This window comes from Dendropsophus ebraccatus, chromosome 14 (genome assembly GCF_027789765.1).
Source record: "Dendropsophus ebraccatus isolate aDenEbr1 chromosome 14, aDenEbr1.pat, whole genome shotgun sequence".
NCBI classification, from domain to species: Eukaryota; Metazoa; Chordata; class Amphibia; order Anura; family Hylidae; genus Dendropsophus; species Dendropsophus ebraccatus.
Window position 1 is genome coordinate 78370285 of NC_091467.1, and position 23931 is coordinate 78394215.

General features: G+C 44.0%; 2 protein-coding genes across 2 annotated transcripts; one reads left to right on the forward strand and one right to left on the reverse strand.

Moving 5' to 3' along the window:
- Nucleotides 1-3779: 3779 nt before the first annotated feature.
- Nucleotides 3780-8307, forward strand: LOC138771929 (serine/arginine repetitive matrix protein 2-like). Its single transcript, XM_069951932.1, has 2 exons — nucleotides 3780-3846; nucleotides 7358-8307. The coding sequence occupies exons 1-2, from the start codon at nucleotides 3780-3782 to the stop codon at nucleotides 8305-8307; spliced, it is 1017 nt and encodes a 338-aa protein (XP_069808033.1).
- A 13664-nt stretch (nucleotides 8308-21971) lies between these two features.
- LOC138771930 (uncharacterized) lies at nucleotides 21972-23255 on the reverse strand. Its single transcript, XM_069951933.1, has one exon. It carries the CDS (start codon nucleotides 23253-23255, stop codon nucleotides 21972-21974), a length of 1284 nt encoding a protein of 427 aa, XP_069808034.1.
- Nucleotides 23256-23931: the final 676 nt, after the last annotated feature.

The following is a 23931-nucleotide window of genomic DNA, read 5'->3' on the forward strand; positions in this document are numbered from 1 at the left end:
GTAATCTTTTTGTTCATTCATTTGCATTTTTTACGCAGTCTACTTCAGCACTGTTGATGCGCCTTACACGCAGATATTGTCCATACGGTACTGCGTTTTTTGTGTGGGTGGGGTGGAAACTGGAGACGTGAAGCAAAGCATGTGTAGCTGTTGGTTTCCGATATGAAATTGTTTTTATTGTTCCTTCTTCCAATTTTACCAGAACGTCCAGGAATTCCGTCTGAAAAAAATCCATTTTGTAAGTAGGTCATATTTTGTAAGGTCATATTTTTGTTGTTATTGTTTAGATGATCTACAAATTCTTTGAAATCATGATCTTGATTGTCCCATAAAATAAAAATATCATCCACAAAACGTACCTAGAGGTTTATAGGAGAAATAAATTTGTAGTATTAAATACATACTGACTTTCCAATACTGCCAGCTATAGATTCGCGAAAGTACGCGCGATGGGCGCACCCATCGCGGTACCTTGGCTCTGGACATAGCACTGTTCATCAAACATAAATGTGTTATTTTGTAAGATAAATAGTAATAAATCACATCCAGACTTTGTTCGGTTTGTAGCAGTAATTTCCTTATGGCCTCCACATCAATTGCACATAAGCAAGTGTTCACACTGCAATTTGCCTCAGATATCGCATGTAAAAATTTGTTGGTATCTTTCACTATAGCTGGTGCTTTTTTCAGTAGTGGGTGTAGGAGCCGGTCTAAGTACTTTGATAGAGGACACTATAGGGCGTCCTGGGGGGGAATAATCTTCTTGTGCAGTTTGGGAATATAATACCAGACAGGATTTCTTGCATATTCTGGTTTTTTTTGAAGTTGCAGGTGATTTTCTTATCTACATATTTATTCAGAAGTGAATTTAATTAAATTTTTATTTTGGGAGTGGGATTGCTTGGAAGTTTATTATGTTTTTTTTTTAAATCTCCCAATTGTTTCCTAGCCTCCTCCCAATAATCCAGTTTTTTCATGATTACCGTATTCCCCCCCTTGTCCGCTCTTTTTATTGTTCTATTTTCCTTAGATTCAAGCCATTGTAATGCCCTTTTTTCCCCTGCAGTTAAATTAGATTGTGCTATGGGATATATGAGGGCTTTCATATCCTCTAATACTTTTCTCCTAAACACATCAATGTTGCTACCCACTGGGATTGTGGGTGAGAAAGTGGATTTTATACCATCAGTGAACGTAGTGTGAACATAGTCATCTAGAATTTCTGCATTACCTGAGGACAGCTGCATGAGGGTGGAAAGGCAGGATACGTCCATTTCATTCTCTGCACCTGCAAGAAAGAAACCAAGATTGCCTGGGACTGCAGGCTGATCTCCCTCTAGTACGGTTTTTTTCTGTGGTTTTTGGCTGGGAAAAGAAAAACTTTTTTAGTTTTAATTTTCTCACTGCTTTTTGTAAATCTACCTGAAAATCTATTTAGGGCATAACCCCTTTTTGTCTGATGCTGAGAGAGTGGCACTTATTGTCTCACTTTTGCAGGGACCCTTGCAGGATTGGGCAGGAGCGGCGCACCGCGGAGGAATACTGTGCGGAGTTCCGCCAATGGTGCTTCTTGACTGGATGGCCAGACTCCCCACTTAGAACTCTATTTCATCAGTGACTGTCTGACACCATTAAAGACGTGATGGTTAGCCACCCCATTCCCAACTCCCTCAGTGACTATATGACTCTCGCAGTAACCATGGACCATAGGCTGAGGGAAAGGAAGCGAGAAAGGTCAGGGACGACAGGGATGACTTGGACAGCCAAGGTCGGTTCAGTTTCCCAAACTGTCCTCTGGGGCTTCTGCACCCGCTGCTCCCGAGTTGCAGGAGGAACCTATGGTCCTGGGCAACACCTCGACTAGGAGAAAATACCGCCTGGAGAATTCCCTGTACCTGTACTGTGGAAAATCCGGCAACACCCTGAGATCCTGCCCGGTTAAACCTGTCCAGAAGTCAGAAAACTCCAGTGCCTGAGCGATGGTCCGGAGGGTCACTCAGGCACCCAGGTATCTCCAAGGAATTTTGAAACCTTTCTGTTACCTTTTACTTTATGTTACAATGGTCTTTCTGTTAATGGTACAGCCATGGTGGGGCAGCCCTAAGTTTTGTTCAGGCATCGGTAGCCCACTCGTTGGGCCTAAAGATGGTGCCATTATCATTAAGTTATGATATTTTCTGTAGCAGGCGCTAATTCCAATCTCTTTAAAACAGGATCAGTAAACTATCGCACCCCGAGGACACCATGCAGGTGGGTTGTCTCCACCGAGAACAGATTTCTTTTTTTGGAGCATCTAGCAGCAGATATCATTTTAGGGTTACCATGCCTGCCCCAACATAATCCTGTGTTTGACTGGAGAACCACAGAACTGGTCAGGTGGGGGAGTTCTGGTGGCTCTCATCTCTCTTGTGTAGTACCTATGGTATGTTCTGTTCAGGACTCATCCCAGATCCCAGAGTTTATTTCTGATTGTACTGATGTTTTTAATGAAGCTGTTGCTGATCTCGTGTCCGAGGCCAGGTACCCCAAGGGCGATATCTTTAACCTGTCCCCCCTGGAACAAGAGTCAATGTGCACCTACATTCGGGACACGGGACAGCCTGAAAAAGGGACATATTAGACCCTCTGTGTCTCCTATGGGTGCAGGATTCTTTTTTATTAAAAAGAAAGATGGTGGGCTCCGCTTCTGTACCGATTACAGGGAACTTAACAAAATAACCATCAAGGACTTGCACCCCCTTCCTCTGATCCCAGACCTGCTTAATCAGGTTGTGATCTACGGGGTGCCTACAACTCCGGAGAAGGGGATGAATGGAAGACGGCGTTTAATACTCCTGAGGGACTTTTAGAATACTTGGTTATGCCCTTTGGGTTAAGTAATGCTCCTGCCGTCTTCCAGAGATTTGTCAATGATATTTTTAGAGATTTGTTTGGTCAGTATGTGGTGGTACACCTCGATAATATTTTGATATATTCACCTGATTGGGAATCTCATACGAAACACGTAAGATTGCGTAAAAATACTCTTTGTGCAAAAATGTCCAAATGTCTGTTTGGTGTACAGGAAATTGGGTTCTTGGGGTATGTCATCACCCCCGAATTGGTTCAAATGGACCCCAAAAAAGTCACAGCAGTCTTGGAGTGGGCTAGACCTACCACTCTGTGAAAGAACTTTTATAGAAAGTTTATCAGGAATTCCTCCCTTATTGGCAAACTACTGACCGATCTCACTAAGAAAGGTCCAAACCCAACTCCTTGGCCCCCAGAGGCAGAAGTTGCTTTTATCCAGATTAAAAGTAGCTTCTCCTCTGCTCCTGTATTGGTGCACCCTGATTCGGAACTCCTATTTGTCATTGAGGTTGATGCATCCGAATCAGGTGTAGGAGCAGTATTATCCCAAGGTAGAGAACCTTATACCAACATGCATCTGGTGCCCTTTTTCTCCAGGAAATTCTCCAGTTCTGAACGTAATTATGATGTCGGTAATAGGGAACTATTAGCCATTAAATGGGCTCTAGAAGAGTGGAGACATTTCCTGGAGGGAGCTCGGTATCAGATCACTGTCCTTACGGACCATAAAACCTGCTATATCTGGACAAAGCCAAAAAGCTTAATCCCCCGACAAGCCCACTGGGAACTTTTTTTTTTACCAGCTTTGGTTTTGTGGTCACATATCGCCCGGGGAATAAGGCCGACGCCTTGTCCAGAAGTTTCGGAGATTGTAGAATTACTGAGGAGAAATCTGAACCATCCTAACCTCTGGTACAGTTCTTGCTGGCATGACTGTTGATCTTAGCAATGCTATCCTGAACCCTCCGGGGAATGCGCCACCAGGTGTCCCTTCTGGTAAATTGTTTATACCTTTAGATTTGAGATTAGAGGTTCTGAGAGAGGTTCATGCATCCAATCTAGCAGGTCCTGGGATTGCCGGTACAGGGTACTTGTTATCCCGTTCCTGCTGGTTGCCCACATGGCAAAAAGATGTGTCTGAGTATGTTTAGGCTTGTGAAACGTGTTCTCGGGCTAAGACCCCAAGGTCATTACCAGAGGGACTATTGCAATCCATGCCCTTGCCTACTCGTCCGTGGTCCCATCTGTCAATGGATTTTGTTACTGATTGTCACTACGTTCTGCTGATGAGCGGGACTGGTTGCTGGGGGCCGCCAATCGTGTCCCCGGCAACCAGCCTGCTAAGGTCACTTTTTGTTTTGTATGTAGCCACCCCCGGTCGATTGGTTTCAGGTGTACCCTTGATGGTGACTGACAGCTGACCTAGCCAATTAGCTGTCAGCACGTAGGTTCCTGTCCACTATAAATCCCAGGCCCTGGTTGTATCCCATTGCCTGTGATAGCGCCTTGTGCCTTGACCTAGTGTTCTCCTGACTTTTTGTTATTGTGATTTTGACATTTTGGATTTCATACCCAGACTTTGCTTCCTGGATTCTGATTTTGTACCTTTGCTGCCCGTGTGTTGCTGACCTCGTATCCTGACCATTCTCTATTGTGTTTGTTTGTCCTGTCTTGTTTTTTGTTGCACTCATTTCAGTGTAAGGTTTGTCGACCAGTTGTCAGCAGTAACCTTTAGAACTGTTTGTGGCAATTAGATAGGGACAGCTGGGGCGGGTGCCAGTCTAGGGATACACTTGTCTTTCCAGAACCCTACCTGACAAATGTATAACAATATATAACAGTGTATAACAATATATAACACTGCTATAATATGCCTGCACTTACACTCAGCTATACACACTGCCGCTATAATATGCCTGCACTTACACTCAGCTATACACACTGCTGTATAGAGAAGTTTCTGTCACTGTCCTCCTGCACGATCTGTGGTTCTCACTTCCATGCTGATCGCACCCCATTCCCCATAACTGTCATGAGACCACACAGACCTCTGACAGCAGCCCTGCTTCTCCATTCTAGCCTGTTGTACTACGCTACTGCATTATGGGGATCTGCAGCTCCATACTGTATCTACAGGGTTATACAGTTACTATACATTATACACCACATGCTGCTATACTGTACAGTAACTTATATATCACATATCTAGCTGCTGTGTTATCAGGGTTATATAGTTACTATACATTATACACCACATGCTGCTATACTGTACAGTAACTTATATATCACATATCTAGCTGCTGTGTTATCAGGGTTATACAGTTACTATACATTATACACCACATGCTGCTATACTGTACAGTAACTTATATATCACATATCCAGCTGCTGTGTTATCAGGGTTATACAGTTACTATACATTATACACCACATGCTGCTATACTGTACAGTTACTTATATATCACATATCCAGCTGCTGTGTTATCAGGGTTATACAGTTACTATACATTATATACCACATGCTGCTATACTGTACAGTAACTTATATATCACATATCCAGCTGCTGTGTTATCAGGTTATACAGTTACTATACATTATATACCACATGCTGCTATACTGTACAGTAACTTATATATCACATATCCAGCTGCTGTGTTATCAGGGTTATACAGTTACTATACATTATACACCACATGCTGCTATACTGTACAGTAACTTATATATCACATATCCAGCTGCTGTGTTATCAGGGTTATACAGTTACTATACATTATACACCACATGCTGCTATACTGTACAGTAACTTATATATCACATATCCAGCTGTTGTGTTATCAGGGTTATACAGTTACTATACATTATATACCACCTGCTATACTGTACAGTAACTTATATATCACATATCCAGCTGCTGCTGTGTTATCAGGGTTATACAGTTACTATACATTATATACCACATGCTGCTATACTGTACAGTAACTTATATATCATATATCCAGCTGCTGTGTTATAAGGGTTATACAGTTACTATACATTATACACCACGTGCTGCTATACTGTACAGTAACATATATCACATATCCAGCTGCAGTGTTATCAGGGTTATACAGTTACTATACATTATACACCACATGCTGCTATACTGTACAGTAACTTATATATCACATATCCAGCTGCTGTGTTATCAGGGTTATACAGTTACTATACATTATACACCACGTGCTGCTATACTGTACAGTAACTTATATATCACATATCCAGCTGTTGTGTTATCAGGGTTATACAGTTACTATACATTATATACCACCTGCTATACTGTACAGTAACTTATATATCACATATCCAGCTGCTGCTGTGTTATCAGGGTTATACAGTTACTATACATTATACACCACATGCTGCTATACTGTACAGTCACTTATATATCCCATATCCAGCTGCTGTGTTATCAGGGTTATACAGTTACTATACATTATATACCACATGCTGATTGCTATACTGTACAGTAACATATATATCACATATCCAGCTGCTGTGTTATCAGGGTTATACAGTTACTATACATTATATACCACATGCTGCTATACTGTACAGTAACTTATATATCACAGATTCAGCTGCTTCTCATTGTTTCATCTCTTCTACATGTTATTCAGAATAATAATCAGTATATTTGGGGGGTGGAACCAATTGTCTGCAGATCAGTGATTTCTTATGGGAAAATTTGCTTTGGTGTAAGAGTGATTTGCATTACAAGCGCCGTCCCGGATCGGATTATACTCGTGATCCAAGGCATTGCTGTATATGTATATATGGCTGGCAGTTTAATAAAATAAAGAAGTTATACTCACCTACCCTGATCCCCCACAGCTCCAGTCCCTGCTCCTCCCTCTCTGCTTCTTCCTGGTTGCAGTGACACATTCCCCCCACTGGGTGGGACACTCACAGGTGCGGGCAGTGATGTGAGAGAGTGGGGGGATGATGCATCTGTGTAACCAGGGAGAAGTGGGGTCTGAGAACAGCACCTGCAGGGGATAGGGGGAGATCACTATCTTTTTTACACCATCCCCAGCCATATATACATTTTTTATCCCCAGCCATATATACATTTTTTATCCCCAGCAATATATACATTTTTTATCCCCAGCCATATATACATTTTTTATCCCCAGCCAACTACTTTAAAGTCAATTGTAAATGTCTCTATATCCATTAGGTGAAAGGACGATTTACTGAGACAATCTCTCTCATGTTTCCTTTAGAAATGGATCCCGACAAACGTCAGAAATGGACACTTCAACCATTATAGACGTCCATTGATCTGTTACCGGATCCATGTAATAAGGACTCAAAGGGTTTTACTGGGGCACCAAAGAGGCGTTGCTGGGTGTTCTCGTATAACTCACTGATGTCCCTATAAGAGGAGTCTTCCAGGTGATGTTACCATTATAAATCCAGGGGAAGTCGGGATTCATTGGGATCCCTTTAAATGGTGAACAATCACAGATAACAGCCGGACGCCTCCCAACAGCCGGGCCCATCCCAACAGCAGGGCCCATCCCAACAGCCGGACGCCTCCCAACAGCCGGACGCCTCCCAACAGCCGGACGCCTCCCAACAGCCGGACACCTCCCAACAGCCGGGCCCATCCCAACAGCAGCACGCCTCCCAACAGCAGCACGCCTCCCAACAGCCGGGCCCATCCCAACAGCCGGACGCCTCCCAACAGCCGGACGCCTCCCAACAGCCGGACGTCTCCCAACAGCAGCACGCCTCCCAACAGCCGGACGCCTCCCAACAGCCGGACGCCTCCCAACAGCCGGACGCCTCCCAACAGCCGGACGCCTCCCAACAGCCGGGCCCATCCCAACAGCCGGACGTCTCCCAACAGCAGCACGCCTCCCAACAGCCGGACGCCTCCCAACAGCCGGACGCCTCCCAACAGCCGGACGGCTCCCAACAGCCTCACGTCTCCTAACAGCCGGACGTCTCCCAACAGCCGGACGCCTCCCAACAGCCGGACGCCTCCCAACAGCCGGACGCCTCCCAACAGCCGGACGCCTCCCAACAGCCGGACGCCTCCCAACAGCCGCACGTCTCCCAACAGCCGCACGTCTCCCAACAGCCGCACGTCTCCCAACAGCCGCACGTCTCCTAAAAGCCGGGGCCATCCTAACAGCCAGACGCCTCCCAACAGCCGCACGTCTCCCAACAGCCGCACGTCTCCTAAAAGCCGGACGCCTCCCAACAGCCGCACGTCTCCTAAAAGCCGGACGTCTCCCAACAGCCGCACGTCTCCCAACAGCCGCACGTCTCCCAACAGCCGCACGTCTCCCAACAGCCGCACGTCTCCCAACAGCCGGACCTCTCCCAACAGCCGGGCCCATCCAAACAGCCGGGCCCATCCAAACAACCAGATAAAACCAAATGGTGACAAAACAATTACAAAAAAATGACCTGGAGATTGCGCTCACCACCCAACAACGAAGTACAAACCGATGTTCACATAAAACACGATTTATTCAGTCCAACAATAACTGGTTTCAGGGCTATGGCGCCCCTTCATCAGATTCAGGACAAACATAGTATGCTCATGGCACAGACCGTACTTATATACAGCAAGGAATCCCAATGATTGGGCTAAAGGAGGGGCGGTCCATTGCCTCCTCCCCCCGGGGAGTTACCCCTATACACATCAGGGCACAATGTACATAGTCAAGGTGACATCTACAGATTTCACATAAAAAATACGCATAGAAAACCTTCATACAAAGTCCATAAAATCCATATGTACATGTCCCATATAGTTCATATACATTCAAATTCATGTAAGGGTAAGTCAATCAATTCATGATGGGCAACCCAGTGTATATATATATATATATATATATATATATATATATATATATCAATTCCTAATGACAACTCAGTCACAGTTCTACATATCAAAAACTTTCTCTATTAGTCCACTAACCGCATCCTGAAGCATAAGGAGCGGGAAAGGGGCCATTTCTCATGGATTCCCTCAGAGGCCGCAAGTACTCATGGAGAGAGAACCATCACATGATCAGACCCAGAGCGGTCACATGATCAGACCACATCACATGATGGGACCCAGAGCGCTCACATGATCAGACCACATGATCAGACCACATCACATGATGGGACCCAGAGCGCTCACATGATCAGACCACATCACATGATCGGGCCAAGAGCGCTCACATGATCAGACCACATCACATGATCGGACCAAGAGCTCTCACATGATCAGACCACATCACATGATCGGGCCAAGAGCGCTCACATGATCAGACCATATCACATGATCGGGCCAAGAGCGCTCACATGATCAGACCACATCACATGATGGGACCCAGAGCGCTCACATGATCAGACCACATCACATGATCGGGCCAAGAGCGCTCACATGATCAGACACCACATCACATGATGTGACCCAGAGCGCTCACATGATCAGACCAAATCACATGATCGGACCAAGAGCGCTCACATGATCAGACACCACATCACATGATGTGACCCAGAGCGCTCACATGATCAGACCACATCACATGATCGGACCAAAAGCGCTCACATGATCAGACCACATGATCAGACCACATCACATGATGGGACCCAGAGCGCTCACATGATCAGACCACATCACATGATCGGGCCAAGAGCGCTCACATGATCAGACCATATCACATGATCGGACCAAGAGCGCTCACATGATCAGACCACACGATCAGACCCAGGGCCGTTTCTGTGGTCTCTGTCTCTGAGGCAAACCTCAGGCGGCCGCCCCACACTAGCGACCCCCCCCCCCCCCCCATTCACCACTGTACCCCGCCGGGCTCCCGTCAGCCAGCATCTCCCTTTGCCCTTCAGCCTGTGGTGAGTGTCGGCGAGGGCTGCAGTCGGATCGGTGCGCGCGGGGGGGTATTCCTATAAGGGCTGCATTCCCATGTCGAGGAATGCCTGTAACCGGAGTCTCCCCCGCCCGGACAGCATCTGATAAGATGCTGAGAGCGGGGGAGAACTCTATTGATATGTGCCGCGCTGTAATGACAGCACCACGCGCGGCTGATTCATTACAGCATCGCACGTATCAGTACAGTTCTCCCCCGCTCTCAGCATCTTATCAGATGCTGTCCGGGCGGGGGAGACTCCGGTTACAGGCATTCCTCGACATGGGAATGCAGCCCTTATAGGAATACCCCCCGCCTCCCCCCCCCCCCCCCCCCCGGGGCTCCGGCGTGCACCGATCCGACTGCAGCCTTCGCCGACACTCACCACAGGCTGAAGGGCAAAGGGAGATGCTGGCTGACGGCGCGGGAGCCCGGCGGGGTACAGTGGTGAGCGCTGATGACAGGACAGGCAAGCGGCTGCAGGGCTGCTGTCTGCCGCCCCCTGCAGGAGCGCAGAATCTGCCGCCTGAGGCGGAATACTCATTCCGCCTCATGGCAGAAGCGGGCCTGATCAGACCACATCACATGATGGGACCCAGAGCGCTCACATGATCAGACCACATCACATGATCGGGCCAAGAGCGCTCACATGATCAGACCACATCACATGATCGGGCCAAGAGCGCTCACATGATCAGACCACATGATCAGATCACATCACATGATCGGGCCAAAAGCGCTCACATGATCAGACCACATCACATGATCGGGCCAAGAGCGCTCACATGATCAGACCACATGATCAGATCACATCACATGATCAGACCAAGAGCGGTCACATGATCAGACCACATCACATGATCAGACCAAAACCCGGAGTCATATCTTGTGATTACTAATCTATTAGGCATAAGTGTCATGTGACGTGTCATGTGATGAGAATCCTATATGACATAAGTGTCACTAAAAGTAGTGAATTAACATGGAATAGAGAAATATAAAATAAAATACAAATATAATACAAATATATTGTGTTGTTATAAGAACAAGGCTAAGAGGTGTATGCAGACCCAAACAGCCGGACGCCTCCTACCAGTTATTATATAAGATGCTCCTATATGTGACTCCTATATGTGATTCCTATATATGACTCCTATATGTGACCCCTATATGTGACTCTAATATGTGACTCTAATATGTGATTCCTATATATGATTCCTATATGTGACTCTAATATGTGACTCTAATATGTGATTCCTATATATGATTCCTATATGTGATTCCTATATATGATTCCTATATGTGATTCCTATATGTGACTCCTATATGTGACTCCTATATGTGACTCCTATATGTGACTCCTATATGTGACTCCTATATGTGACTCCTGTATGTGACTCCTATATGTGACTCCTATATGTGACTCCTGTATGTGACTCCTATATGTGATTCCTATATATGATTCCTATATATGATTCCTATATGTGACTCCTATATGTGACTCCTATATGTGACTCCTGTATGTGACTCCTGTATGTGACTCCTATATGTGACTCCTGTATGTGACTCCTGTATGTGACTCCTATATGTGACTCCTATATGTGACTCCTGTATGTGACTCCTATATGTGATTCCTATATATGATTCCTATATATGATTCCTATATGTGACTCCTATATGTGACTCCTATATGTGACTCCTGTATGTGACTCCTGTATGTGACTCCTATATGTGACTCCTGTATGTGACTCCTGTATGTGACTCCTATATGTGACTCCTATATGTGACTCCTATATGTGACTCCTATATGTGACTCCTGTATGTGACTCCTATATGTGACTCCTATATGTGACTCCTGTATGTGACTCCTGTATGTGACTCCTATATGTGACTCCTGTATGTGACTCCTATATGTGATTCCTATATATGATTCCTATATATGATTCCTATATGTGACTCCTATATGTGACTCCTATATGTGACTCCTGTATGTGACTCCTGTATGTGACTCCTATATGTGACTCCTGTATGTGACTCCTGTATGTGACTCCTATATGTGACTCCTATATGTGGCTCCTATATGTGACTCCTATATGTGACTCCTATATGTGACTCCTGTATGTGACTCCTATATGTGACTCCTGTATGTGACTCCTGTATGTGACTCCTGTATGTGACTCCTGTATGTGACTCCTATATATGATTCCTGTATGTGACTCCTGTATGTGACTCCTGTATGTGACTCCTGTATGTGACTCTTATATGTGACTCCTATATGTGACTCCTATATGTGACTCCTATATGTGACTCCTGTATGTGACTCCTGTATGTGGCTCCTGTATGTGACTCCTATATGTGACTCCTATATGTGACTCCTTTATGTGACTCCTATATGTGACTCCTGTATGTGACTCCTGTATGTGACTCCTGTTAAGGTTAAATTTATATGTTGACCTCTCTCTATGGAGAGAAGCCAAAAACCCAGGTAAAGGATGGTTTTTAAATTATATCTAGAGTTGGAATCCTGCAGTATTACCAGCTCGTTACTTATACGTCATGGACACAGATAAGACAATGTATCATGATTATAAGCCTGGAGAAATGGCCCAAGTTTTATTATGGTCATCACATTTTATAGACAGATAAAATATAGGGTGGTAACAAATGCTAATAAGACATAGATGAGGCGGTGCTAGTGATTTAGATATTCAGTCATGTGCAATGGCATCTATATTAGTATTCATTATTATTATTCAAAAAGGTCAAAAAGGGTAGAACAATACATTCTGTGCAAAGATACTTTTTCATGAATCCAAGAGCACAATGTATTTGTTTTCCATAAATTGTTTATAGATAAGAGTCTCTGGGTCCTTGGGGATTGTGTCTACAAATGATAACTTTCCAGGAGTTGTTCTCAGTGACGTGCGTCCAGCATTCCTCTTCTTTATCCAGAACATCTCTCTGTCACCCTCTGATCACGCTCTCATCACGCTCTGATCATCTCCAGTCTCTTAAGAGGGCAATATATATATGTGTATTCATATAGGTACGGTGCAGGTAGGTAAAATCGCATCGCTGGCCTTATCATTCCCCCATTTGACATCCGTGGAGCATGGATATGGTTCATCACTGGTGGTTGGGTCGTAGCCGGAGGTTTTAAGGACTCTACCCTCAGCCGCAGGTTGATCAAGGGACCACAGGTGAAAACATCCTCCAAGTACTAGTACAGCATCCAACCTCCAGAAATGTCCAGGCGGCACAGATTCAAGAGAACCGATAAGAGAAAGAAAGCATAGTAACGTTAGTCTCTTATATGAGGGTGAAGCTTCTTCCTGTTTGTCGAGGTTTTATACGAGAGAAAATACACATGAACACTTTTACTGAAAAACAGATCAGTATTATGCATAAGACCACTTGGAAGAGACCCTGAAGGACTCCCATTAGTTTAGGGGCATCACCATAGGATAGACAAAAATAGTACCATACATTTTATTGAAAGTTATAGATGGCGGAACAAACTTACAGCAGATGTGGTAGTAAGATCTGCAATAACCGAAAGAAAATACTAAACAATGGGTGAGTCTGTACAGTATACATCAATATACAGCTTAGTTACAACAAAACAAATAAAAGCTTATTATCAATACCCAAACTAATATATGTATATGACAAATACCTCTCCGGATTTTATCAAAATAACCAAACCTTATTGTCTCATCACTCCTGTCCCTAAGATTTGTCCCTAATCTTGACTACAGATGTAGCCCCCTTCTCTAGGTCCCTTTACCGTAGGACTGCTTTAAAGGTAAGACAATCCTCCGTCCCGAACCTAACTAGTCTCCTGTCACTCCTACGTCTCCCTGTGACACTGAGTGATCAGACAATAAGTTCTTCACTGTATATAACAGACGTGACTCTATCACAAGGACTCTACCACTTCGGTATCATGTAGGTATTGGAAAGTCACAAAAACTAACTTTAAAAAGTTTCTGAAAATAAAAAGTTTTGATGTGAGCAAATCTTATCTCATGGCAAAAGCAAAAATGAAAAGTTGATTGATACATAAACCAAAAACAGCATAACAGGTAAATGCAATAACATCTCCACAATGTGACCTACTATGTAACCACTAGATTCGCTTATAATAACCAATTAGTGAATTCACAATCTTCAGTACCGGATTCTCAAAATTTCCACTTCTTTTCAGTCTTTTTACTTCATTTTGTACCTAGAAAACGTCTTTATGATTAGATCACACAGGACTAATGACTGGTCGCATGGTCACATCTCTTCCTGTACATAATCATATAGTATTATACATACACCAATAATATGAAGTGACTGGGCGCTTATTACCGATATAATATTTGGATCCTACTGAATTGTCTCTTGTCTGACTGAGATCATCATATATTACACATAAGATAACCACCATAGAAATAACAGCAAAGTGTAAACGATACATCACCTAAGGTTTCAAAGCCTTTTTATGAGAATAATATATATCATATGATCCTTTTTGTAATAGTAGCATTGGTATGGATCCTTTATCCTTACACCCATCTTTTGACTGACAGGCCTCTTTACAGACACTTGGACTCTTGGCCTCAGTTATATCGCTTCTTTTAAGGCCACTAGTATCACCTCAGACATTGGCTTTGTCGTCTCCCATAGTTTTGGCTTGACCTGTAAAGAAGACACCAGTACAGACAAGGACATACCTGTATAGGCCACCTGTGGCAGGTGGATGACGTCCACTTACATTCCCTGAAACAGGCAGGAAGATGACAGACTATGCAGACAGGCACTTTACGGTGTTACTTACAGTAGGTTATGACAGGTGTAGATAATACAGCCCTACACAACCCTCTCTGCTATATTTGTTGTCCCCTTGGCCGCCCAATGTGAGGATACTACATCACATTACACATGGCTTCCTTCTGCTGGTTTTGTCAGATAACTTACAGTGGGATACAAGGCTGTCGGCAAATAGTTATTGGATGCCATCTTTACCCTGTACCTTCTCTCCATCCGCTGGTCTCACAGCTTGTCACTGATAGTCTCTGGAAAAGACTTAAAAACAAACAGATCCACATCTCCCCTCCACCTGTACACTATGTACGGTTACCTCAGGAAGAGACCGGAAACATCTCCCCATCCACCTGTATACTATGTACGGTTACCTCAGGAAGAGACCGGAAACATCTCCCCATCCACCTGTACACTATGTACGGTTACCTCAGGAAGAGACCGGAAACATCTCCCCATCCACCTGTATACTATGTACGGTTACCTCAGGAAGAGACCGGAAACATCTCCCCATCCACCTGTACACTATGTACGGTTACCTCAGGAAGAGACCGGAAATCTCTCCCCCTCCACCTGTACACTATGTACGGTTACCTCAGGAAGAGACCGGAAACATCTCCCCATCCCCCTGTATACTATGTACAGTTACCTCAGGAAGAGACCGGAAACATCTCCCCATCCACCTGTACACTATGTACGGTTACCTCAGGAAGAGACCGGAAGCATCTCCCCGTTCCCTTGTACGCTTTGTATAGTTACTTTGGGAAGAGCACAGAAACTACAGCATCGGCAGCTTCATCCATCATCCATCACCCTTTTTGGCATCAGGGTTTGTCTGCGTGAACGTTGCGTCAGCCGCTCTATGGCAGCTCTTCTTCTTTGAACAGTTTTTTTTTTTTTTTTTTTTTTTACAAGTGTTTTTGGCAAGCCCAGGGACCAAACAAATCTCTAATTTGCCAATTAACCCATAATGGTGGGCTTCATATAGACATCTGCACAGTTACCTTCAACCATCTTACATGTCTCAGTGATTGTCCTCACCTCCAGCTTATAGCAGGAGCGGTTTCTGCAGTGGAACGTCACGCTGCATGGCGGTCACCATATATCCTTGCGTCTTGTGTCATCCATCTTTAAACGTCTGAGATAATCTACAATGAAAACTTTTAAACTTTCATTAATATTTGGGCTTTCAATTACATTTTCATCTTTTACAATTTAAAATATCAAACACAATAAGTAACAAAAACATCCTTATTCAAAAATAAAAAATTTGTACGGTGTTTTAAAAAAAAAATGTAAAACATCAAAATTGGCTACTCCATCAAAATGGGCTGCTCCCATTTCCATTCACCTCTATCCCCTCCCCCATTTGAATCTACATCAAGAGGCAACAGAGATGCTGGATTCAATGCACCTAGCAAAAATATATACATATTGGGGGCATAAGGAGTGCAGACTGGAGCCATGGACATGGGTTTGGTTTTTACTAGGGATAAAAATACATATATATTCATGAGCTAAGTTTGCTATAATTATCACAAAACTGTTAACCCTAAAAATAAAAACATTAAAAAAAATAATTAAACATTGTACACTCGTCCCATATTAAACTTCTTTTGATAAAAAAATTAAATAAATCAGCTGAAATGAATATTCCTTCAATACGCTGCTCTTATCAGTAAGCAGAACGCTCTGAGCTTCACTTCTAACCTTGAGCAGTGAGCAGTAAAATCATAGATACAAGAGTTAAAACTTCTTGGAAGTTTTTTTTTTTTTCTAACATCCTTGAAGTTACAGAAGATATCAGCGCTGTGCTCTTATGCACCAGACTGTAACCTTGGACAGTGGCACACATACTTATAACTTAGTAGGAAAAAAAACAATTTGCGTAGAACTTATTAGGATAGTTGTGTACACATATATACACATATATATATATATATATATATATATATATACATATATATATATAAACACTTGTTAAATAAAGTTACATAGAAATATATATATATATATATATATTTTTATTTTTTTTTTGTAGTAAACTACTTCTTCTTTGAAATATCATACGTTGGGGACACACACTTAAAGAAAATCTGCTTACAATATATATTGGGATACATATATACCTACAACATACTTTTTAAATACAAATGTGTAAGTTACAGTAATAAGTTACTACAGGCTCCTTATACCATTGGGTTCTTAATAAGTGCACAAAATTCTGCGTTTGATCTTTACCAATTATCACTTTTCTCTTGACATTCTAAATAAACGTACTTTTTCTCTCTGACTCCTCCTACTGACACTTCCGTATAACAATCTCATACACTAACAGGTCTAATAGACCCAGCTCCTTCAAACAGTCTCATTGCTTTTCCCTCCAACAAACCTTTGTCTAACTTTCTTCACCATCAGGTAATAATATTCATTAATAAATGTGCAAAACAGTTGTCAGACTCTATCGGAGAGTCCTGTGCCCGCCCCCTCAGTGACACTAAGCAGTATGGGCGGAGGACAGAAATGCCAGGAGTTAAAATGGCCACCGGACTAGATAACCGGATATAAGGGTGTTGGCTTAGGGCGTGGTTTTGAGACGTCACAATTATAATGGAGACGTGGATGATATGGGGAGTGGTTGGCTTTCCGTCGCCATCTTTGAGGGCTGATTACAGAAAAGTGGCGTACACAAATAAGCAAATGTTCCACGGTCGGGACAACAGAAAATGATCAACATTTTTTTAACACGTAACATACTTCTAAAGGGGAACACCAGCTTAGTAAGACTGGCTGAAATACAGTATAATGTAGGAGCGTACATTACATTACACTAACAGCTCTGATTCTTTTTCCTAATGCTGCTTGCATGTGATCTGCAGCCCTCAGAGCTGGTTGATGACCTTGTACAAAACATAACAAATAACACACATTATGTACTTTGTATGCTGCTTCACTACGCAGCATTAATTAACCCCTTCAGCTCTCTCAGTACTGTATCTAGCAATGAGCTGGACTGTTCTCCTTGTCTGAGTACGTGGCTTTGTACTCAGACACTTACATGGCAATGTACACTATTTGAGGTTAGGCTGCCCACCTCCACAAAGGCATTGGTCTTACAATCAGGTCAGGGGCACTTTAAATCAAAGTAACTACTTCAACAGCCGACCAAGGGGAAGATTCCTGCAGAACAAAGGGTCTATACGCCACCATTGGAGGTAGGTTGGCTTTTTGCAGGATCTGGGGTTTGTATACAGATATAAACTGGGTGCAATGGTGTAACATAATGATGTGGCTTGGGTCTGCCACACACACTACAATATTCTGTCTTATCTAGATATTGGTGGTAACCGGCACATGTCCACCCAGCTGGACCTGTGCTTCCCACCCATTATCCTAAATGTTTTCCTTCTGTCTGACCCTCTGGCTCTCATCTATCTACTCCACACCCTCCCCTCTTAGAACTCTAATCCTTGATTCCCCCTTAGGGATAGTACTTACATTGACCCCTAAGATTCCTGGAAATTCCAAGGACCCATTTGCCCTGCATGTTACATGTAGGTCTGGTTACCTACCCACAAGGCAAAAATAAGTGTGTACAGGAGTGTGAGGGGTTTCCCAGGTGTTGGTCAGAGAGCCAGAGGCTGGTGGGGCTAAGGCATGTATCTGCCTTCATGTCAAACCTCCTAAAGATCTGTTCTAGATCTTGCACTGCATCTTCTCATGCCCATCGCTAACTATATCTTTCTTAGCTTCACATCAGCTTCACATAAACTTCTTGTGGAGACTGGTGATCCCTTCTTTTAGAGAATAACTGTCTCATCCTTGCTCAGCTAATCCCTAGGTAGCGTATTGGGGAACGAAACCTAAACCTTAGGTTTTAACAAGCACAGCCACTATAGGCCCAGCCGTCACAGTGACACACTATGGCGACGCACTACAGCAACCTTGCTATAGGCCCAGCCGTCACAGTGACACACTATGGCGACGCACTACAGCAACCTACTGTCCCTCGTTGCTAATTCCTCCTAGGGGGCAAGGGGGTAAGTCACAGATCTTCTGACCTGCTCTCTACCACAGTACAAGCACAAATAATGGGATCAATACAAGTATTGTTCCAGCTGCTCGAGACAGATATCACTTATCAGGAACCCGTTCACTCCAAAAGTTATATGCCTACTGTCTGTGACCTCGCAGCTGTTCTCGATGCCATGCTGTATTACAAGGGTTAAGAATTAATCACAGCCTCCCCGTAAGGACGCAGAAGTGAATAAGTTCGGCAATCCCTTTCCTTAATTCAGCATAAATACAGCAACAGCTTATCTCAATCACACCACAGTTTGCGACGGCAATGCAGCACTTTAACCTTGTCCTATCCTGGGTTACAGAGTTCTTTGTCTAACAAATAGACTCAGCTTTACAAACATATATAGAGAACGCAGGTGTGACGGGAATCTGATTAGATCCGCTCCCCTGAGGCGCAGATAGTACGTAAGAAAGGGAAAGTCTTTCTTACCTGGCCAGTTATATCTGCGCGTCCGATGACGGATAAATCACCACATCCCGTCTGTCTGCGTTCTAGTTTGCAAGAGGCTGAGTCCCTGCCAAGGGCGCCAAATGTTAAGGTTAAATTTATATGTTGACCTCTCTCTATGGAGAGAAGCCAAAAACCCAGGTAAAGGATGGTTTTTAAATTATATCTAGAGTTGGAATCCTGCAGTATTACCAGCTCGTCACTTATACGTCACGGACACAGACAAGACATTGTATCATGATTATAAGCCTGGAGAAAATGGCCCAAGTTTTATTATGGTAATCACATTTTATAGACAGATAAAATATAGGGTGGTAACAAATGCTAATAAGACATAGATGAGGCGGTGCTAGTGATTTAGATATTCAGTCATGCGCAATGGCATCTATATTAGTATTCATTATTATTATTCAAAAAGGTCAAAAAGGTTAGAACAATACATTCTGTGCAAAGATACTTTTTCATGAATCCAAGAGCACAATGTATTTGTTTTCCATAAATTGTTTATAGATAAGAGTCTCTGGGTCCTTGGGGATTGTGTCTACAAATGATAACTTTCCAGGAGTTGTTCTCAGTGACGTGCTTCCAGCATTCCTCTTCTTTATCCAGAACATCTCTCTGTCACCCTCTGATCACGCTCTCATCACGCTCTGATCATCTCCAGTCTCTTAAGAGGGCAATATATATAGGTGTAGTCATATAGGTACGGTGCAGGTAGGTAAAATCGTATCGCTGGCCTTATCACTCCTATATGTGACTCCTATATGTGACTCCTATATGTGACTCCTGTATGTGACTCCTATATGTGACTCCTATATGTGACTCCTGTATGTGACTCCTTTATGTGACTCCTGTATGTGACTCCTATATGTGACTCCTATATGTGACTCCTGTATGTGACTCCTGTATGTGACTCCTGTATGTGACTCCTGTATGTGACTCCTGTATGTGACTCCTATATGTGACTCCTATATGTGACTCCTGTATGTGACTCCTGTATGTGACTCCTGTATGTGACTCCTTTATGTGACTCTTATATGTGACTCCTATATGTGACTCTTATATGTGACTCCTGTATGTGACTCCTGTATGTGACTCCTATATGTGACTCCTATATGTGACTCCTATATGTGGCTCCTATATGTGACTCCTATATGTGACTCCTATATGTGACTCCTGTATGTGACTCTTATATGTGACTCCTGTATGTGACTCTTATATGTGACTCCTGTATGTGACTCCTGTATGTGACTCTTATATGTGACTCCTGTATGTGACTCCTGTATGTGACTCCTTTATGTGACTCCTATATGTGACTCCTATATGTGACTCCTATATGTGACTCCTGTATGTGACTCCTTTATGTGACTCCTGTATGTGGCTCCTGTATGTGACTCCTATATGTGACTCCTATATGTGACTCCTGTATGTGACTCCTATATGTGACTCCTGTATGTGACTCCTGTATGTGACTCCTATATGTGGCTCTTATATGTGACTCCTGTATGTGACTCCTGTATGTGACTCCTGTATGTGACTCCTATATATGACTCCTATATATGACTCCTGTATGTGACTCCTTTATGTGACTCCTGTATGTGACTCCTATATGTGACTCCTATATGTGACTCCTGTATGTGACTCCTGTATGTGACTCCTATATGTGACTCCTGTATGTGACTCCTGTATGTGACTCCTGTATGTGACTCCTATATGTGACTCCTATATGTGACTCCTGTATGTGACTCCTGTATGTGACTCCTGTATGTGACTCCTTTATGTGACTCCTGTATGTGGCTCCTTTATGTGACTCCTATATGTGACTCTTATATGTGACTCCTATATGTGACTCTTATATGTGACTCCTGTATGTGACTCCTGTATGTGACTCCTATATGTGACTCCTATATGTGACTCCTATATGTGGCTCCTATATGTGACTCCTATATGTGACTCCTATATGTGACTCCTGTATGTGACTCTTATATGTGACTCCTGTATGTGACTCTTATATGTGACTCCTGTATGTGACTCCTGTATGTGACTCTTATATGTGACTCCTGTATGTGACTCCTGTATGTGACTCCTTTATGTGACTCCTATATGTGACTCCTATATGTGACTCCTATATGTGACTCCTGTATGTGACTCCTTTATGTGACTCCTGTATGTGGCTCCTGTATGTGACTCCTATATGTGACTCCTATATGTGACTCCTGTATGTGACTCCTATATGTGACTCCTGTATGTGACTCCTGTATGTGACTCCTATATGTGGCTCTTATATGTGACTCCTGTATGTGACTCCTGTATGTGACTCCTGTATGTGACTCCTATATATGACTCCTATATATGACTCCTATATGTGACTCCTGTATGTGACTCCTATATATGACTCCTATATATGACTCCTATATGTGACTCCTATATGTGACTCCTATATGTGACTCCTGTATGTGACTCCTGTATGTGGCTCTTATATGTGACTCCTGTATGTGACTCCTGTATGTGACTCCTATATGTGACTCCTGTATGTGACTCCTGTATGTGACTCCTGTATGTGACTCCTATATGTGACTCCTGTATGTGACTCCTATATGTGACTCCTGTATGTGACTCCTATATGTGACTCCTGTATGTGACTCCTGTATGTGACTCTTATATGTGGCTCCTATATGTGACTCCTATATGTGACTCCTGTATGTGACTCCTGTATGTGACTCCTGTATGTGACTCTTATATGTGGCTGGTGAGTCTTCAGAATTTTGCAATGTTGTTGGATTTAACAGAAAAGCGACAAGGAAAAATATATTTATGCTGGAAATGCAGATTGGCAAATTGAGAGATGAAATTAAGAAAGAGACTGATCCTAAAGTAAAGTTGATGAAATGTGAAAGGCTGGATGATTGTAGACGTGAGCTGGCCATAATGAAGGGCTGGATGATTGTAGACGTGAGCTGGCCATAATGAGGGGCTGGATGATTGTAGATGTGAGCTGGCCATAATGAAGGGCAGGCTGGATGATTGTAGACGTGAGCTGGCCATAATGAGGGGCAGGCTGGATGATTGTAGACCTGAGCTGGCCATAATGAGGGGCTGGATGATTGTAGACGTGAGCTGGCCATAATGAAGGGCTGGATGGATGATTGTACACGTGAGCTGGCCATAATGATGGGCTGGATGATTGTAGACGTGAGCTGGCCATAAGGAAGGGCTGGATGATTGTAGACGTGAGCTGGCCATAATGAAGGGCTGGATGATTGTACACGTGAGCTGGCCATAATGATGGGCTGGATGATTGTAGATGTGAGCTGGCCATAATGAAGGGCTGGATGATTGTAGACGTGAGCTGGCCATAATGAAGGGCTGGATGATTGTAGACGTGAGCTGGCCATAATGATGGGCTGGATGATTGTAGACGTGAGCTGGCCATAATGAAGGGCTGGATGATTGTAGACGTGAGCTGGCCATAATGATGGGCTGGATGATTGTAGACGTGAGCTGGCCATAATGATGGGCTGGATGATTGTAGACGTGAGCTGGCCATAATGAAGGGCAGGCTGGATGATTGTAGACGTGAGCTGGCCATAATGAGGGGCAGGCTGGATGATTGTAGACGTGAGCTGGCCATAATGAGGGGCAGGCTGGATGATTGTAGACGTGAGCTGGCCATAATGAAGGGCTGGATGATTGTAGACGTGAGCTGGCCATAATGATGGGCTGGATGATTGTAGACGTGAGCTGGCCATAATGATGGGCTGGATGATTGTAGACGTGAGCTGGCCATAATGAGGGGCAGGCTGGATGATTGTAGACGTGAGCTGGCCATAATGAGGGGCAGGCTGGATGATTGTAGACGTGAGCTGGCCATAATGAGGGGCAGGCTGGATGATTGTAGACGTGAGCTGGCCATAATGAAGGGCTGGATGATTGTAGACGTGAGCTGGCCATAATGAAGGGCTGGATGATTGTAGACGTGAGCTGGCCATAATGAGGGGCTGGCTGGATGATTGTAGACGTGAGCTGGCCATAATGAAGGGCAGGCTGGATGATTGTAGACGTGAGCTGGCCATAATGATGGGCTGGATGATTGTAGATGTGAGCTGGCCATAATGAAGGGCAGGCTGGATGATTGTAGACGTGAGCTGGCCATAATGAGGGGCTGGATGATTGTAGACGTGAGCTGGCCATAATGAGGGGCTGGATGGATGATTGTAGACGTGAGCTGGCCATAATGATGGGCTGGATGATTGTAGACGTGAGCTGGCCATAATGAGGGGCAGGCTGGATGATTGTAGACGTGAGCTGGCCATTATAAAGGGCAGGCTGGATGATTGTAGACGTGAGCTGGCCATAATGAAGGGCTGGATGATTGTAGACGTGAGCTGGCCATAATGAGGGGCTGGCTGGATGATTGTAGACGTGAGCTGGCCATAATGAAGGGCAGGCTGGATGATTGTAGACGTGAGCTGGCCATAATGATGGGCTGGATGATTGTAGATGTGAGCTGGCCATAATGAAGGGCAGGCTGGATGATTGTAGACGTGAGCTGGCCATAATGAGGGGCTGGATGATTGTAGACGTGAGCTGGCCATAATGAGGGGCTGGATGGATGATTGTAGACGTGAGCTGGCCATAATGATGGGCTGGATGATTGTAGACGTGAGCTGGCCATAATGAGGGGCAGGCTGGATGATTGTAGACGTGAGCTGGCCATTATAAAGGGCAGGCTGGATGATTGTAGACGTGAGCTGGCCATAATGATGGGCTGGATGATTGTAGACGTGAGCTGGCCATAATGAAGGGCAGGCTGGATGATTGTAGACGTG